The 13,462-nt window shown below is 43.6% G+C and overlaps 1 protein-coding gene across 2 annotated transcripts in view; it reads right to left on the bottom strand.

Moving 5' to 3' along the window:
• The window catches only part of ANO4 (anoctamin 4), a 320,816-nt gene extending 307,354 nt beyond the window's left edge, over positions 1-13,462 (bottom strand). The window contains exon 1 of one of the 2 annotated variants that reach the window (XM_077472273.1): positions 12,931-13,462. In XM_077472273.1, coding sequence (XP_077328399.1) covers positions 12,931-13,159 — 229 coding nt within the window. In that variant the 5' untranslated portion in view covers positions 13,160-13,462. The remainder of the gene's footprint in view (positions 1-12,930) is intronic. The other variant, XM_077472272.1, reaches the window with a different exon arrangement.

Raw genomic sequence — 13,462 nt, forward strand, 5'->3', positions numbered from 1 at the left:
CAATTACCGACGCATCGTAGTATAGGCAACAACCCTCAAAGGCGGCTCACCCAGGAGCCCCACTGGCACCCCACACAACATGCCGCTCTCTAGCCTCCTGATGAAGGGGTCGATTGCAAACACATAGAGCAGGGGACTCAGAGGACAACCCTGGCGCACCCCGGCGCCAACCTCAAAGGACTGCCCAACCCAACCATTAACAAGAGGAAAGCTTTCTGCCCCCTTATATAAGACTTTTAACCAATCGACAAAACCACCTGGCAGACCGTACTTACTAAGGAGCAACCACAGGTACTCACCGTTAACACGTTCAAAAGCCTTTGCCTGATCCAATGTCAGCAAATACTTTCTCCAGCCTGCAGCCCTGCACCGCTCCAAGGCCTCCCGGACAGCTATCACAACTTCACAACTGCTGTGAAGGTGCTTCTACTCTGGACCGAACAGTGCTGATGGCGAGAAAGCAAAGACTCTGCTACTGACGATAGGCACCAGAAAAGAATCTTTGCCAGTATCTTTCTATCGACATTAAGAAGGCTGATGGGGCGCCAATTCTCAATCATCGAAGGATCTTTACCCTTTGAAAGAAGAATCACAGCCGAGTGCCTCATGGAAGGGGAAAGCACCCCCTCAGCAAGGCAACTGTTAAAAACCTCTACCAAATGTGGGGCCAGAATAGACTTAAATGCTTTGTAAAACTCAGCCGTCAAGCCATCTGGTCCAGGTGACTTTTTGATGGCAAGCTGATCAATTGCCCTCATCACCTGATCAACTGTGATCTCCTCTGTCAAATTCATCAATGGAACATCTCCAGCATTTAGACCTGGAGTAGAGTCCAAAAAGCTGTCCATCTTATCATGGTCAAGCTCTTTCCTCCCAAGAAGGTCAGCATAAAAGGACCTCACGACCTCCAGGATCCCTGACCTGGACTTTGTCAAGGAACCTGTACTGTCCTTAAGGCCAACAACCGTTTTAACAGCTACACCTTGTTTGCAGTTCTGGTAAGGGTCAGGCGAGTGATACTTCCCATAGTCCCTCTCCAGAACCAAAGAGGCATGCCGGTCATATTGACACTTCCTGAGGAGGAGTTTCACTTCGGAGATTGCCCCAGGATCTCCTCCTCTCGAGACAAGAATATCCAGCTTCCTCCGTAAACGTTGGTAGGTCATGTATTTATTAAACTGTTTTCTATTGGCTAGGCCCCTGAAGAATCCAGCGATCCTCTTTTTGGTCAGCTCCAACCACTCAGCCTTGCTGCTACAAAAGTCCAGGATGGTCACCTGAGCCTGAATGAATTCCTCAAAGGATTGTCTAACATGTTCTTCCTTGAGTAGAGTCAAATTCAATCTCCAGATGCCCTTGCCCCTCTGAGGGGTGTCTGAAGCATTCAGGACCACAGATAGCATACAGTGATCAGAGAACTCTACTGCCTGCACCACTGGGGGCGAGAAAGCAGAGGTCTCCTTAAAAAAAAAACTATCTATCCTACTCTGACTACTACCTCGATGAAAGGTGAACCCGGTGTCATCCGGGAGGTGCTTAATGTGCACATCCACAAGACCAGCATCCCTAACCATACTATTTTAAAAAACTCTATCATATCCCAGCCTGTCCTTGAAGTCCTTCCTGTCCTTGGGCCTAGTTACTGTATTAAAGTCACCTCCAAAGACCACTTGCCGGGATGTAAAAAGAAATGGCTTGATCCTTGTAAAAAGGGATTTCCTGTCCCACTTTGTGTGCGGCCCATAAACATTAATTAGGCGCAGGTCCTACGCCCCCACAAGGACGTCTCCCAATCTCCACCTCAATAACCCGCCGGACATTTACCATACTGTTTTAAACAACAGCGACACACCGCCGTAAGGCTCGGCCGCAAGAGACCAGTAAGATGGACCATACCTCCACTCTCTCTCTTGGCCATATGAATATCTGCCAAGGAGGTTAGCCTAGTCTCTTACAAAAATAAAATTTCAGCGTCTAATTGGCTGAACAAAAAGAAGGCCATGGAACGAGCTCTTACTGACTTAATGCTGGCAACATTTATTGTCACCACTTTTAACGGAGGGGGAAACACCATTTGGGTTATTGGGTGGATTGCTTCTTAGCTCCCCTCTGCTGCTCATCACCAGAGGCCTTTCTCTTTCTTGAGGCAGCCTCAAACTCCATTTCAGAATCGGAACTTCGTTCCGAAGAAGCTCCAGATGAAGAAACATACCATTCAGAGGACCTATGACGTTTGAAGACAGGCACTGGAGCCCATTCTGTCCTCACCACCTGCTTCCGCTTTCCAACCTTCCTCCTCTCCTCCAGGTACTGCAGGTCAGCTGCAGAGATGCCATAATCTCAGTTTTTTTTCTTTGGAGTCTTCACAGAAGACTCCTTTACAGAGGAAGAAGTGACCTTTTTAGTACCTGCTACCACTCCTGGTGGGGGTGGTGTTCCCTTTGAGACAGACTTAGAGGGGGGGGGGAGTAACTGACACGGGAGGCACAGACTTGGAAGGCTCTGACACAAGAGGAAAGGATACAGTAGGCTGGGGGGACACAGAGACAGATACAGAAGGAATACTTACAGACACAGGAGGGGTGGCCACAGGAACTGGAGAGGGATCCTGAGCAGGACCAGGGGTGTCAGTCACCGCAGAGGAGGATGGTACACCAGGAGCCTCACCCTCCATCCTGTCCAGCCTTGACAAGTCATCCATTACCTCCTTCTCCATATTGTGCCAGGCTTCAGGACATTTGCTGTAGGGATGGCCAAGGCGCAGGCACAGGTTGCACCTGATCATATCGGTGCAGTCCTTGGCCATGTGACCCTGACCCTGACCCCGACACACTGAACATATCAAGGCTGAACAGGAGGAGCTCAAATGCCCCTTTTCTCCACAGCGGTGACACAGCTTCGGCTGACCAGGGTAGAAAATAGTCATCCTATCCCTCCCTATAAAAGCCGAGGAGGGCAGGTGACGGATAACATTGCCATCCCTGGCCAACCTGACTGTTACTGACCAACCCCCAGTCCAGATGTTACGCTCATCAAGGATTTTGTTGGGCTTAATCAAAACCTCCCCATAGTTCCGCAACCAAACCTCTAAATCCCGAGCGGGGACGATCTCATTGGTCAGAATGATGGTGATTTTTTTAACTGTTGACCTCTGAAAGATCGCAACTGGGGCCAGACCTTCCCATTCAGGTCTTGACCTGCACCGAGCCTCATATCGCTCCCAGAACAGGTCACGACCCTCTGGCCTGGTGAAGCTAACTGTATAATCCCTCGTCCCAGACACATGTATAAAGGCATACAGGTAATTTGCCCCAAAACCCATTTCTAAAATGAGATCCACCACCGCACGCCGCGCTGGAGGGACTGCACCACCTTCCCATTTCAGAATCATTACATTACATCTGGGACCCCCAGCAGAAGCCAGAGACCCAAGACCAGATCCTGGGGTGCCCAAAGTGGTAGGCTGTAGGGGAAAACCCCGCTTGGGAGCGGAGCTACCAGGAGCAGAGCGTACCACCTGAGCAAATGTAGGTTTATCAGGGCCAAGGCCCCACACTGAAGTCACATTAGTCTGTACATTATTAGCATTATCAACTGTCTGAACTGGATTAGCAGAATCCGCAGCAGGACGATTGTCCATCACACTGGTGCTGGGGTGATTGTTATCAGTCACAGAAATTTTCCCATCAGGAATGGTCATAGTTTCTGCTGCAGTACCAGCTGTCTCCTGATGCTGCGCTGTAGAGTCCTCAGCAGCAGTGGGGAAAACAGCTTTGGACACTAAAGAAGGGTTAATGGGCTCTGCTGACACCTGTAGTTCATCCACAGAAATGACACTTTTTAAATGTAAGTTTTGCTGCATTGCAACATCATCCGGCACAACATGGCTGCACACAGGATTAGCAGTCTGACTGTCATTAGGCACATTGTCATTATCAGTAAAAGGCACAAAAACAGTCTTATCCACAACATGGGGCTTCGCTGGCTTTACATTATCAGGAACATCATCCGCAATGTCCTCCTCATTAAACACCAACCGATCCCCCCGCATAGGAGACTCCATTACCTGGATGGCCCTCAGCATGCCTCCTGAGTCCTGGGAAGACATAGGGCTGCTTACCTCTCCCTGGGGGGGACAGGGGGCGGAATTGGGGGTCTCCTCCTCCACCTCCATCTTTGTCACCCTTCCAAACCTCCTGTCGTTGCCAAACTTCTCCTTGAAGGGCCCATCTTTGCCTTCCATCATGGCCACAATGGTCTCCTGGTGGTCCACACAGACTTTGGCCAATTGGATCTCCGGATCCATGGATCCTCGCTTCTGGCTGTGTAAGCCCTCACGCTGCCTTCTCAGACGCTTCAGCTCCGCACGCAGCTTGTAAAGCTTATCCCTCTCCCTATTTAGGACCTTTATCCCGGCCACCACTCGCTCCCGAATGGCTTGCGAGCCTTCGTCCTCTCCAGGGGCAGAGAGATCCGCTTGTCCACAGGAAGGCATGTCACCCAGGAGACCCAGGAGATGGCTGAGAACTTCCAGCAGGAGAGGCCCTGCTGGCCCCTCCATGGCTTCCCCAGAAAGGGGCCAGGAGAGCTGGGAGAGATTTCCTCACCACTCCCCTCTCACACCTGGAGGAGCTCCACAGACACCTTCCACCTGACACAACTGTGCTCAATGATGGGTGGGGCACTATTCCATCCACTGACACCGATAGTCGGGCATTATATCCACTGACACCCATAGTCGGGCACTATTTAATTCACTGACACCAATAGTTGGGCACTATTACATCCACTGACACCAATAGTTGGGCACTATTACATCCACTGACACCAATAGTCAGGGCACTATTAGTAATGGGGCACAATTCCTCCCACGGACAGTATTCCATCCACCGAAAACAAATAACGGGGCACTATTCCTCCCACGGACAGTATTCCATCGACTGACACAAATAATGAGTCACTGTTCCTCCCTCAGACAGTATTCCATCCACTGACATAAATAATGGGGCACTATTCCTCCCACGGACAGTATTCCATCCACTGACACAAATAACCAACAATTGGGCACTAATATTTCCACAGATACCAACAAAAGGACACTATTCCTCCCACTGAAACTGATGATGGGGCATTGTTTACTCTCATTGATGCAGAGCGTTTTCTACTCCCACTGGCCACAGTCGCTGCCCTCTAAAGTCTGAAGGACAGTAAACTGGCTCTTTGTTTAGAAAGTTTGAAGACCCCTGTTCTAAATTATGCCCATATTTACTGTCTTACCATTAGTAATACCATAGTACCAAGTGGAACTCTAGGCAAACAGCTAAACAAACAGATAAAAGACTTAGCTTACAAAAGAACTGTATTTCTGTCCATCCAGTTCTGCCAGTCCCTGTCTAGCAGGTCAAGGGACCTCATTTTACTCTGCTGCTGTTGTAGAACTAAAGGAAAAACTGTGGTATTGACAAGTTGAACTATATTTATGCTAGTGTTTTATAACTCTCTGTGTTGACCCACATGCTCATCCATTTTTCTGTAGCCAAAACCAAATGTCACATTTACATAATAATTATAAATTATTATTAATGGAGCCCACCACAACTGGACACCTGTAAAAACTGGAATTGCCCATCTTGAATTGTTATATTAGGCCCAGTGATCTGTTGATTTTATTATTTACATGTATTTTCTCCTTGTCAGATTCTTCCCTTGCCTGATCTACTGCCTGAGCTTAGTGCTGACAACATACACAAAACTGTCACACAAAAAGGGTACTGTCAGAAATACATAATAAAAACCTGAAGACTTTGTTAATTGAGTGTTTTATACTCCTTATCTTGGACAGAATGGGGGAAATTTACTAAAACTGGTGCGAAAAAGAATCTGGTGCAGCAGTGCATAATAACCAATCAGCTTCCATGTTTTATTGTCAAAGCTTCATTGAACGAGCTGAAGTTAGAAGCTGATTGGTTACTATGTACAGCTGCACTAGATTCTGTGTTCTCCAGTTTTAGTAAATCCCCCTCAGTGTGTTATCACTGAGTTCAGCCAGCAGATATGTCGGCTTCCCCAGCTTCAACCTGACAATGGATTGACATTTCAAGAATTTAAGTGAATAACACACACTGCTATCCATGAGAGGTAATGCCCCATACATGCGGTCGGAAATTTAGACGAAAAAAGTCAGAACGGATTATGTTGTCGGAAAATCCGATCGTGTGTGGGCTCTATTGGACTTTTTCTGTCAGAGTTTCCGACTGAAAAAGTTTGAGAGCAGGATCTAAAATTTTCCGACAACAAAATCCGATCTGACTTTTTCCAATCGTGTGTAGAGAATTCCAATCGGACAAAGTGGACATGCATGCTCAGAATAGACTAAGAGACGAAAGCTATTGGCTACTGGCTTCTTTATAGTCCCGTCGTACGTGGTTTACGTCACCTCGTTCTGAACGATCAGAATTTCCGACAACTTTGTGGTGACCGTGTGTGTATACGAGACAAACATTGGCCAAAATCCGTCGGAAAAAATCCGATGGATTTTGTAGTCGGAATGTCCGACCACGTGTATGGGGCATAAGACTGCACTACTACAACATTTTGTTTACAAATCCCATTTTTGATTGGTTCTCATATACTCCACAGGTTCACTTTAGAGCTTAAATCCCGGCAGATATCAAAGGCACAAATGTATTCAGTTCTGTGTTCATTAATCCATCATTAATTAAATGCAAAAAGTGTACCTAAATTTGACCTTGTATTAGCTTCCTGCAGAGCAGAGCTCGGGGGGGCGAGGGAAAAGCAGCACACTCAGGAGCCAAATGGGTATGCCAGAGTGCAAGGAGAATTCAGAGTGACCGATAGATAAGCTCACATGTTTATGTTTATTACTTCACCTTAATGTTTTCCTTGGGGCGAAGATACCTCTAGTTATTTTAGTACACCAGTCAAAAGTCTGTAGGTGAACTTCAGAGATTCTTGTGACCCATTGCCCTCTCCAGTCATGCTGATGGAATTACTTGCAAGTGTGAGGAGTTGCTTATACAAGCATAAAAAAAAATAATAATAATAATTATCTAAATAAGTTTGTGTTTTGGTGCTGCCCCCTATTGTCACCTTATGCACAGGTCAACAAATGCCTTGTAGTTAATACCACTCTGCTTATATATCTAAGTTTAATGTAAATAAATATGAGCATTCCAAGTTCAGCATATTAAAAAAAAAAAAATCCAGTGGCTTCAAAACCTTATTTCCCTGTATAGATTGTAATGTAATGTATTTTCTCATTACATAAGCAGACTTTCATTCACGCTAAAACCCTTTTTTCTCACTAATAATGACTAACTGTAAATGCACTGGGGGTTATTTACTAAAGGCAAATGCACTTTGCACTACAAGTGCATTGCAAGTACAAAGTGCACTTGGAAGTGCAGTCACTGTAAATCTGAGGGGTAGATCTGAAATGAGTGGAAGCTCTGCTGATTTTATCATCCAATCATGTGCAAGATAAAATGCTGTTTTTTATTTTCCATGCATGTCCCCCTCAGATCTACAGCGACTGCACTTCCAAGTGCACTTGTAGTGCAAAGTGGATTTGCCTTTTCGTAAATAACCCCCAATATGTGTATATTGTTTAGCTTATATACCTTACCAACATACCAATAATAAATATGAACAATCATAAGCGACTGCACTTCCTAGTGCACTTTCAGTGCAATTTCAAGTGGACTTTGCACTTGTAGTGCAAAGTGGTGTTGCCTTTAGTAAATAACCCCCGTCTATCTGCAGTCTCTAAAGATTTCAAATAACCGCAATGCAATTAGTATCCAGAAACCATGTCATCTCTTTTTCTAGGCTGCCAATGATAGCATTTAAAGCAGGAGAAAACCCGCTGACTTTTTTTTCTACACCTGTAAGGCAAAAGGCATAATGAGCTAGTATGCACCTCATACTAGCTCATTATGAACGAGGCGCCAGGCATCTCACTCGGTCCATGCCGAGGGAGTTGACATGTTCCCTCTGCATGTCTTCTGGGTATTGCGACTCCGGCGCTGTGAGTGGCTGGAGCCGCAATGTCGTCACTCCCGCACATGCGTGCAGGAGTTTCCTTCCCGGCAGGGTTCGGTGTCTGCTGGACTTTCAGCTGAGAATCCCCAGAGAGCATGCGCCGCTGAAGTCAGCGGCTCTTTGAGAGGGGGATATCTCCTAAACCGTACAGGTTTAGGAGATATTCTTTTTACCTACAGGTAAGCCTTATTATAGGCTTACCTGTAGGTTAAAGTTACAAATATGACTAAACAACCGCTTTAACACAGAGTAGATTTTTTTTACTAACGGTAAGAAAGAAGTATTTTTTATTCAAAATATTATGCTAATTGGCAATGTGTCATAATGCTTAAAAATATAAGATTGATCTTTTATGATAGGCCCATTTCAAACTGAGTTGAGCATAGCCTATTTCAGGGGTAGGGAACGTCGGCTCTCCAGCTGTTTTGAAACTACAAGTCCCATGAGACCCTAACAATCACAGGCATGACTCCCAGAGGCAGAGGCATGATGGGATTTGTAGTTTCAAAACAGCTGGAGAGCCAAGGTTGCCTACCCCTGGCCTATTTTATAAACTATTTATACCAGATATTCCAGAAGAAAACCCATACCAGTACAATTTGAACAATTATAGTAGGCATTGGGGGTTATTTACAAAAGGCAAATCCACTTGTAAGTGAAGTGGCTCTAAATCTAAGGGGTAGATCTGTAATGAGCGGAAGCTCTGCTGATTTTATCATCCAATCATGTGCAAGTTAAAATGCTGTTTTTTATTTTCCTTGCATGTCCCCCTCGGATCTACAGCGACTTTACTTCCAAGTGCACTTTCAGTGCAAAGAGGATTTTCCTTTAGTAAATAACCCCCATTGTTCTTGTCACACTCTGACCTGTGTACCCAACTATATCCAAGATCATTTAAGAACCTAATCACTGAAAATCGAATTTAATTATTTCACCCTGAAGATTCAGTATAATGATACTTATTTGAATAGATTACCATATACTTATTCTGGACACAAATTACGGTCAAATTATTTAATTAGGAAACAAGCAGTGGACACATTTACCAACAAGCCCCAGATAGGCAATTCACAGGATCAGATCAAAGTCAAAATGTAAAATATGTAAAAAATACCCTATTAATGCATATTAAAGAAACACGTGCTAAGCAATGTGTTTAAAATATATTCTACAAACCAGCTTCATAAAAAGGGAAACTACTGTATACAATTTATTTAGAGAGTCTAAATCTGAAATCTGAAGCAGTTTTCTGTAGCAATAAGGTTGATTTACTAAAGGCAACTAGACTAAGGGGGTTATTTACTAAAGGCAAATCCACTTTGTACTACAAGTGCACTTGAACGTGCAGTCACTATAGATCCGAGGGGGACATGCAAGGAAAATAAAAAACAGCATTTTTGCTTGTACGTGAATGGATGATAAAATCAGCAGAGCTTCCCCTTATTTCAGATCCACCCCTCAGATTTACAGTCCACTTTCCGTGCAATTTCAAGTCCACTTTGCACTTGTAGTGCAAAGTGGATTTGCCTTTCGTAAATAACCCCCTAAGCACTTTGCAAGTGCAGTTGCTCCAGAGCTTAGTAAATGAGGGGAAGCTTTACTGACTTCCAACATCCAATTATGTGCAAGCAAAACTGCTGTTTTTTTTTTTTTTTCCTTGCATGTGATTGGATATTCTTTGCAAAGTGAAACTTCACCTCATTTACTAAGCTCTGGCTCAACTGTACTTGCAAAGTGCACAGTTAATTTGCCTTTAGAAAATGAACTCCAATGTCCATTATTCTTTAGATCTCACAATAGATCCCAGATCTTAACATCTGTCCTTGAAGTCTCACTTCTCCAGCTGTATGATCTTATTAAAAAAAAAAAAAACAGGAAGAGGGATACTCCTCATAATGGGGTTGATTTACATAAAGGATAAGAGGCTGTTTACTTTGCAAAAGGATTTTTTTTTTTTAAAGGTGAACCCGTGTTAACTTTAAATACTCAGGGCTCAAGTCCTGTAGGAACTCACGGGAACAGAGTTCCTGTACTTTTTCCACAACAGGAACTCAGTTCCCATTAGCAGCCGTGTCCTGCAAGACTTTGAAGTATGTAAGCTGTATGGCAGGTGCTACACCAGCAGCCGCCGACACAAATCGCAATAGTAAGTGACGCACACCTGACCATTCAGGCATTGCCAGTAGGGGGCCTCATGACAGCTTCCGCTTCGATCTACCTGTCAATCACAGCTAGTTGATGGGTAGATCAGGTCCCTGCTGCTTTTAGTCAGACCTCTCGTGATGCGCCCCTCCCCGCCGGCCCCTCCTGATTTTCTGTCTCCTCATTCCCCCCCCCCCTTGTCCTGCATACTTGCTCTGTGCGTCCCGCTGAATCTCCCCCTCCTCTATCTTCAGTACAATATGATGAGAGAACCCAGAGGAGGAGCACAGCTATTCTGCTCACAGGACATGCAGGGAGAGAGATGAGCTGAGGAAGGAACATCAGTTTGGGGTGGTAAGCTGGGCACAATACCTGGCAAAGTTTAATGCCAGGAGGGAAGTTTATGTGGAAATATGTGAAGGGTTGGAATAGCAGCGAGTGTGTGTTGGAGCCCTGCTGAGTTTGCAGCCCCCCAAGCTAACATACATCTCCTAAGCAGGAACACATCACTATCTCCCCAAGCATTCTGTCCAGATAATGTGCAGTTAATTTATGACCTTTCCGTTTAACCCTGTGTTATCCAAACTCTGTTCAATGAAAAGTGTAAACTCACCACATAAACACTCTATATACAAAATAACATTCCCCAATAAAGATCAGAACATGATGTTCACATTTGCATGGAAGCACAATTGAATGAATGCTGATTATTCAGAGAATTACCGTATTTATGTTTATTGAGGATTGTTTTTTTATGTACTAACAGTTAAGCTTCCTACACACAATACGAAAATTGGATGAAAAATACCACTTTTGAAGCGTTTGTGCATATGAGTGTATCTTTTTTTATTTATTTTTTGGTGGGGGAGTTGATCTTGGGTGGGAGTTCCCACACTTTTTTCCCCAGGACTTGACCCCTGTAAATACAGAATCATGGGCCAGGGTAATGTAAAACAAAACAGGATTTTTGCTAGAACATTGAGATTGAGTATTTAAAGTGCAAGCTGCTTCGTTGTCATTAAGCTCAGTTTTTACTTTGCAAATATGTTCACTGTGAATACTGAATCCCAGGCGAGGGTAATAACAACAGGATCTGTATTTTTGCAATAACATAATTGAGCATTCAAATCGGAAGCTGATTTGTCTTCATTAAGCTAAGTGTTCATGTTGTAAATGAAATGTTTGTAAAAAAAAAATAAAAAGCCAAACCAGTGTTCACATTCAGAAGTACTGAATCATGGATGAGGGTAATAAAAAAAAAAACAGGATTTTTGAGGGCACACAAATGAGTATTCAAAGTGGACACAACTTCACCTTTACTAAGCTTATAGGTACATTTATAGGTAAAGTTGATCCAGGGAAAATTGCCTCTCTGGGATCCGGATTTTTTTCCTCTGCTGTAGCAAATCGGATTGTGCTTTTCTGGGGGGGGGGGGGGGGGGGGAGTTGGCTGAAGGATTGCGTATATGGGATTGTACGATATTTTTTATTATTATTTATTCTATTTTTTTTTTTTATGGTTGAACTAGGTGGACTTGTGTCATTTTTCAACCTGACTAACTACAGGCATACCCCACTTTTAAGTATACAGTGAGGTTTATTTACTAAAGCTGAAAAGTGCAAAATCAGGCTCACTTCTGCATAGAAACCAATCAGCTTCCAGGTTTTATTAGCAAAGCTTAAATTGAACAAGGTGGGGTTAGAAGCTCATTGATTTCTATGCAGAAGTGAGCCTGATTTTGCACTTTCCAGCTTTAGTAAATAAACCCCATTGTGTACTTAAAAGTGGGGTATGCCTGTATGTAACTATGTAAGCTTAGTGAACATTCACTTTGCAAAGTGCCCCCGCCAAACAAGCTGACTTCAGGGCTAGGAAGACCGAGGAAATAAAAAAAACAAAAAAAAACGTATGTGATTCAATAATCTACTTGGAATTGCAAAATCGGAGCATCTATATGTACCATACTGTTTTTTTTTTAATAAAGTTTTAGTATAAGAGATTGTAAAAATCTATTTTCGATGGAGTGTTCACATTCAAATTCCCGAGACAGTTTTAAAGCAAAGTATTCTATGTTAGTGCAAATAAAAATAAAAAAGTATTACGCACAGTACTCAATTGTTTCTAAAGCAAAGTATTCTATGTTAGTGCAAATAAAAATAAAAAAGTATTACGCACAGTACTCAATTGTTTCTAAAGCAAAGTATTCTATGTTAGTGCAAATATAAAAATACAAAAGTATTACGCACAGTACTCAATTGTTTCTAAAGCAAAGTATAAAAAAACCAAACTATAAATGAATAAAAACTAATAAAAATGAATAAACTATCAACTAATAAAAATTCACTGTTCTCATGCTGGCGCTATTATGCTATTTAGGACAAATTGCACACGTAGAATCTGAATGGTGAGTGATGATACAGGGTTAATAATCCTATATAATTAGATGTATTTTTAATGCCATAGGCACCATTCACAAAGCTTTAACACAAGAATACGAACTTTATTTTAGCCATGAGTCGGCAAGGTTCAAATCTCATTGGACTTTTCTTTAAAAATAACGATCCTTATCCTGGAGTGTTAGCTTTGGTAAATGAGCCAAATACTCAGAATGAATAGCTGGCATCGCTCAGCACGCTGCTAAAAAAAAGTCGCTATGTCAGGAATGACCTAAAAAGAAATAAAAGGAGTCAGAGAATGAGAGAAGCTTTCCAGTAAGGGAGGGTTACCATATCCAGACAGGGGGGACCCCCTGCTCCTGCTGCAGGTCCTGGCTGGGCTGGCTGGCATTGACACAGCTGTCTCCGGACGGGAAGAGCTGCAATGGATATCCCCAGCATCGCTTAGCGGATTCTTTGTATCCAGAGACTTGTAGTGCCTAAGCTCCAGTCCTCCTCCAGCAAACTCGTGCAGAGGGCTGCATTTAGAAGTCAGCTTTCTCTTGTGAGAGCAATGCATGCTTGATACATGCTGCCTGACCAGATGGAAGTCTCCTACAATAGATTCCCTATGGCTAGCAGCTTCTTCACAAAAGGTAGCCCTAATGGGGCTCACATGTGTTCTTCCCAGACCCTCTTTCAAAAAGGAAAATCCTCTGTGCTGGGTCAGGTTTCCATCGTCATGGCATGATGGAGTTTTAACATTTCCCCATCATCTATGATGTGAACACTCAGAAGCCCCCTTTACATCACACAAGGGAATGGATAAGGTTCTCCCATATATAAAATCCAATGAGCTGCTCGTGAGTCCTTCTGCTGAGCA

The sequence above is a fragment of the Lithobates pipiens genome, unplaced genomic scaffold, assembly GCF_037356315.1.
Source record: "Lithobates pipiens isolate NorthernLeopardFrog02 unplaced genomic scaffold, aLitPip1_a1.2 Scaffold_8, whole genome shotgun sequence".
NCBI lineage: Eukaryota > Metazoa > Chordata > Amphibia > Anura > Ranidae > Lithobates > Lithobates pipiens.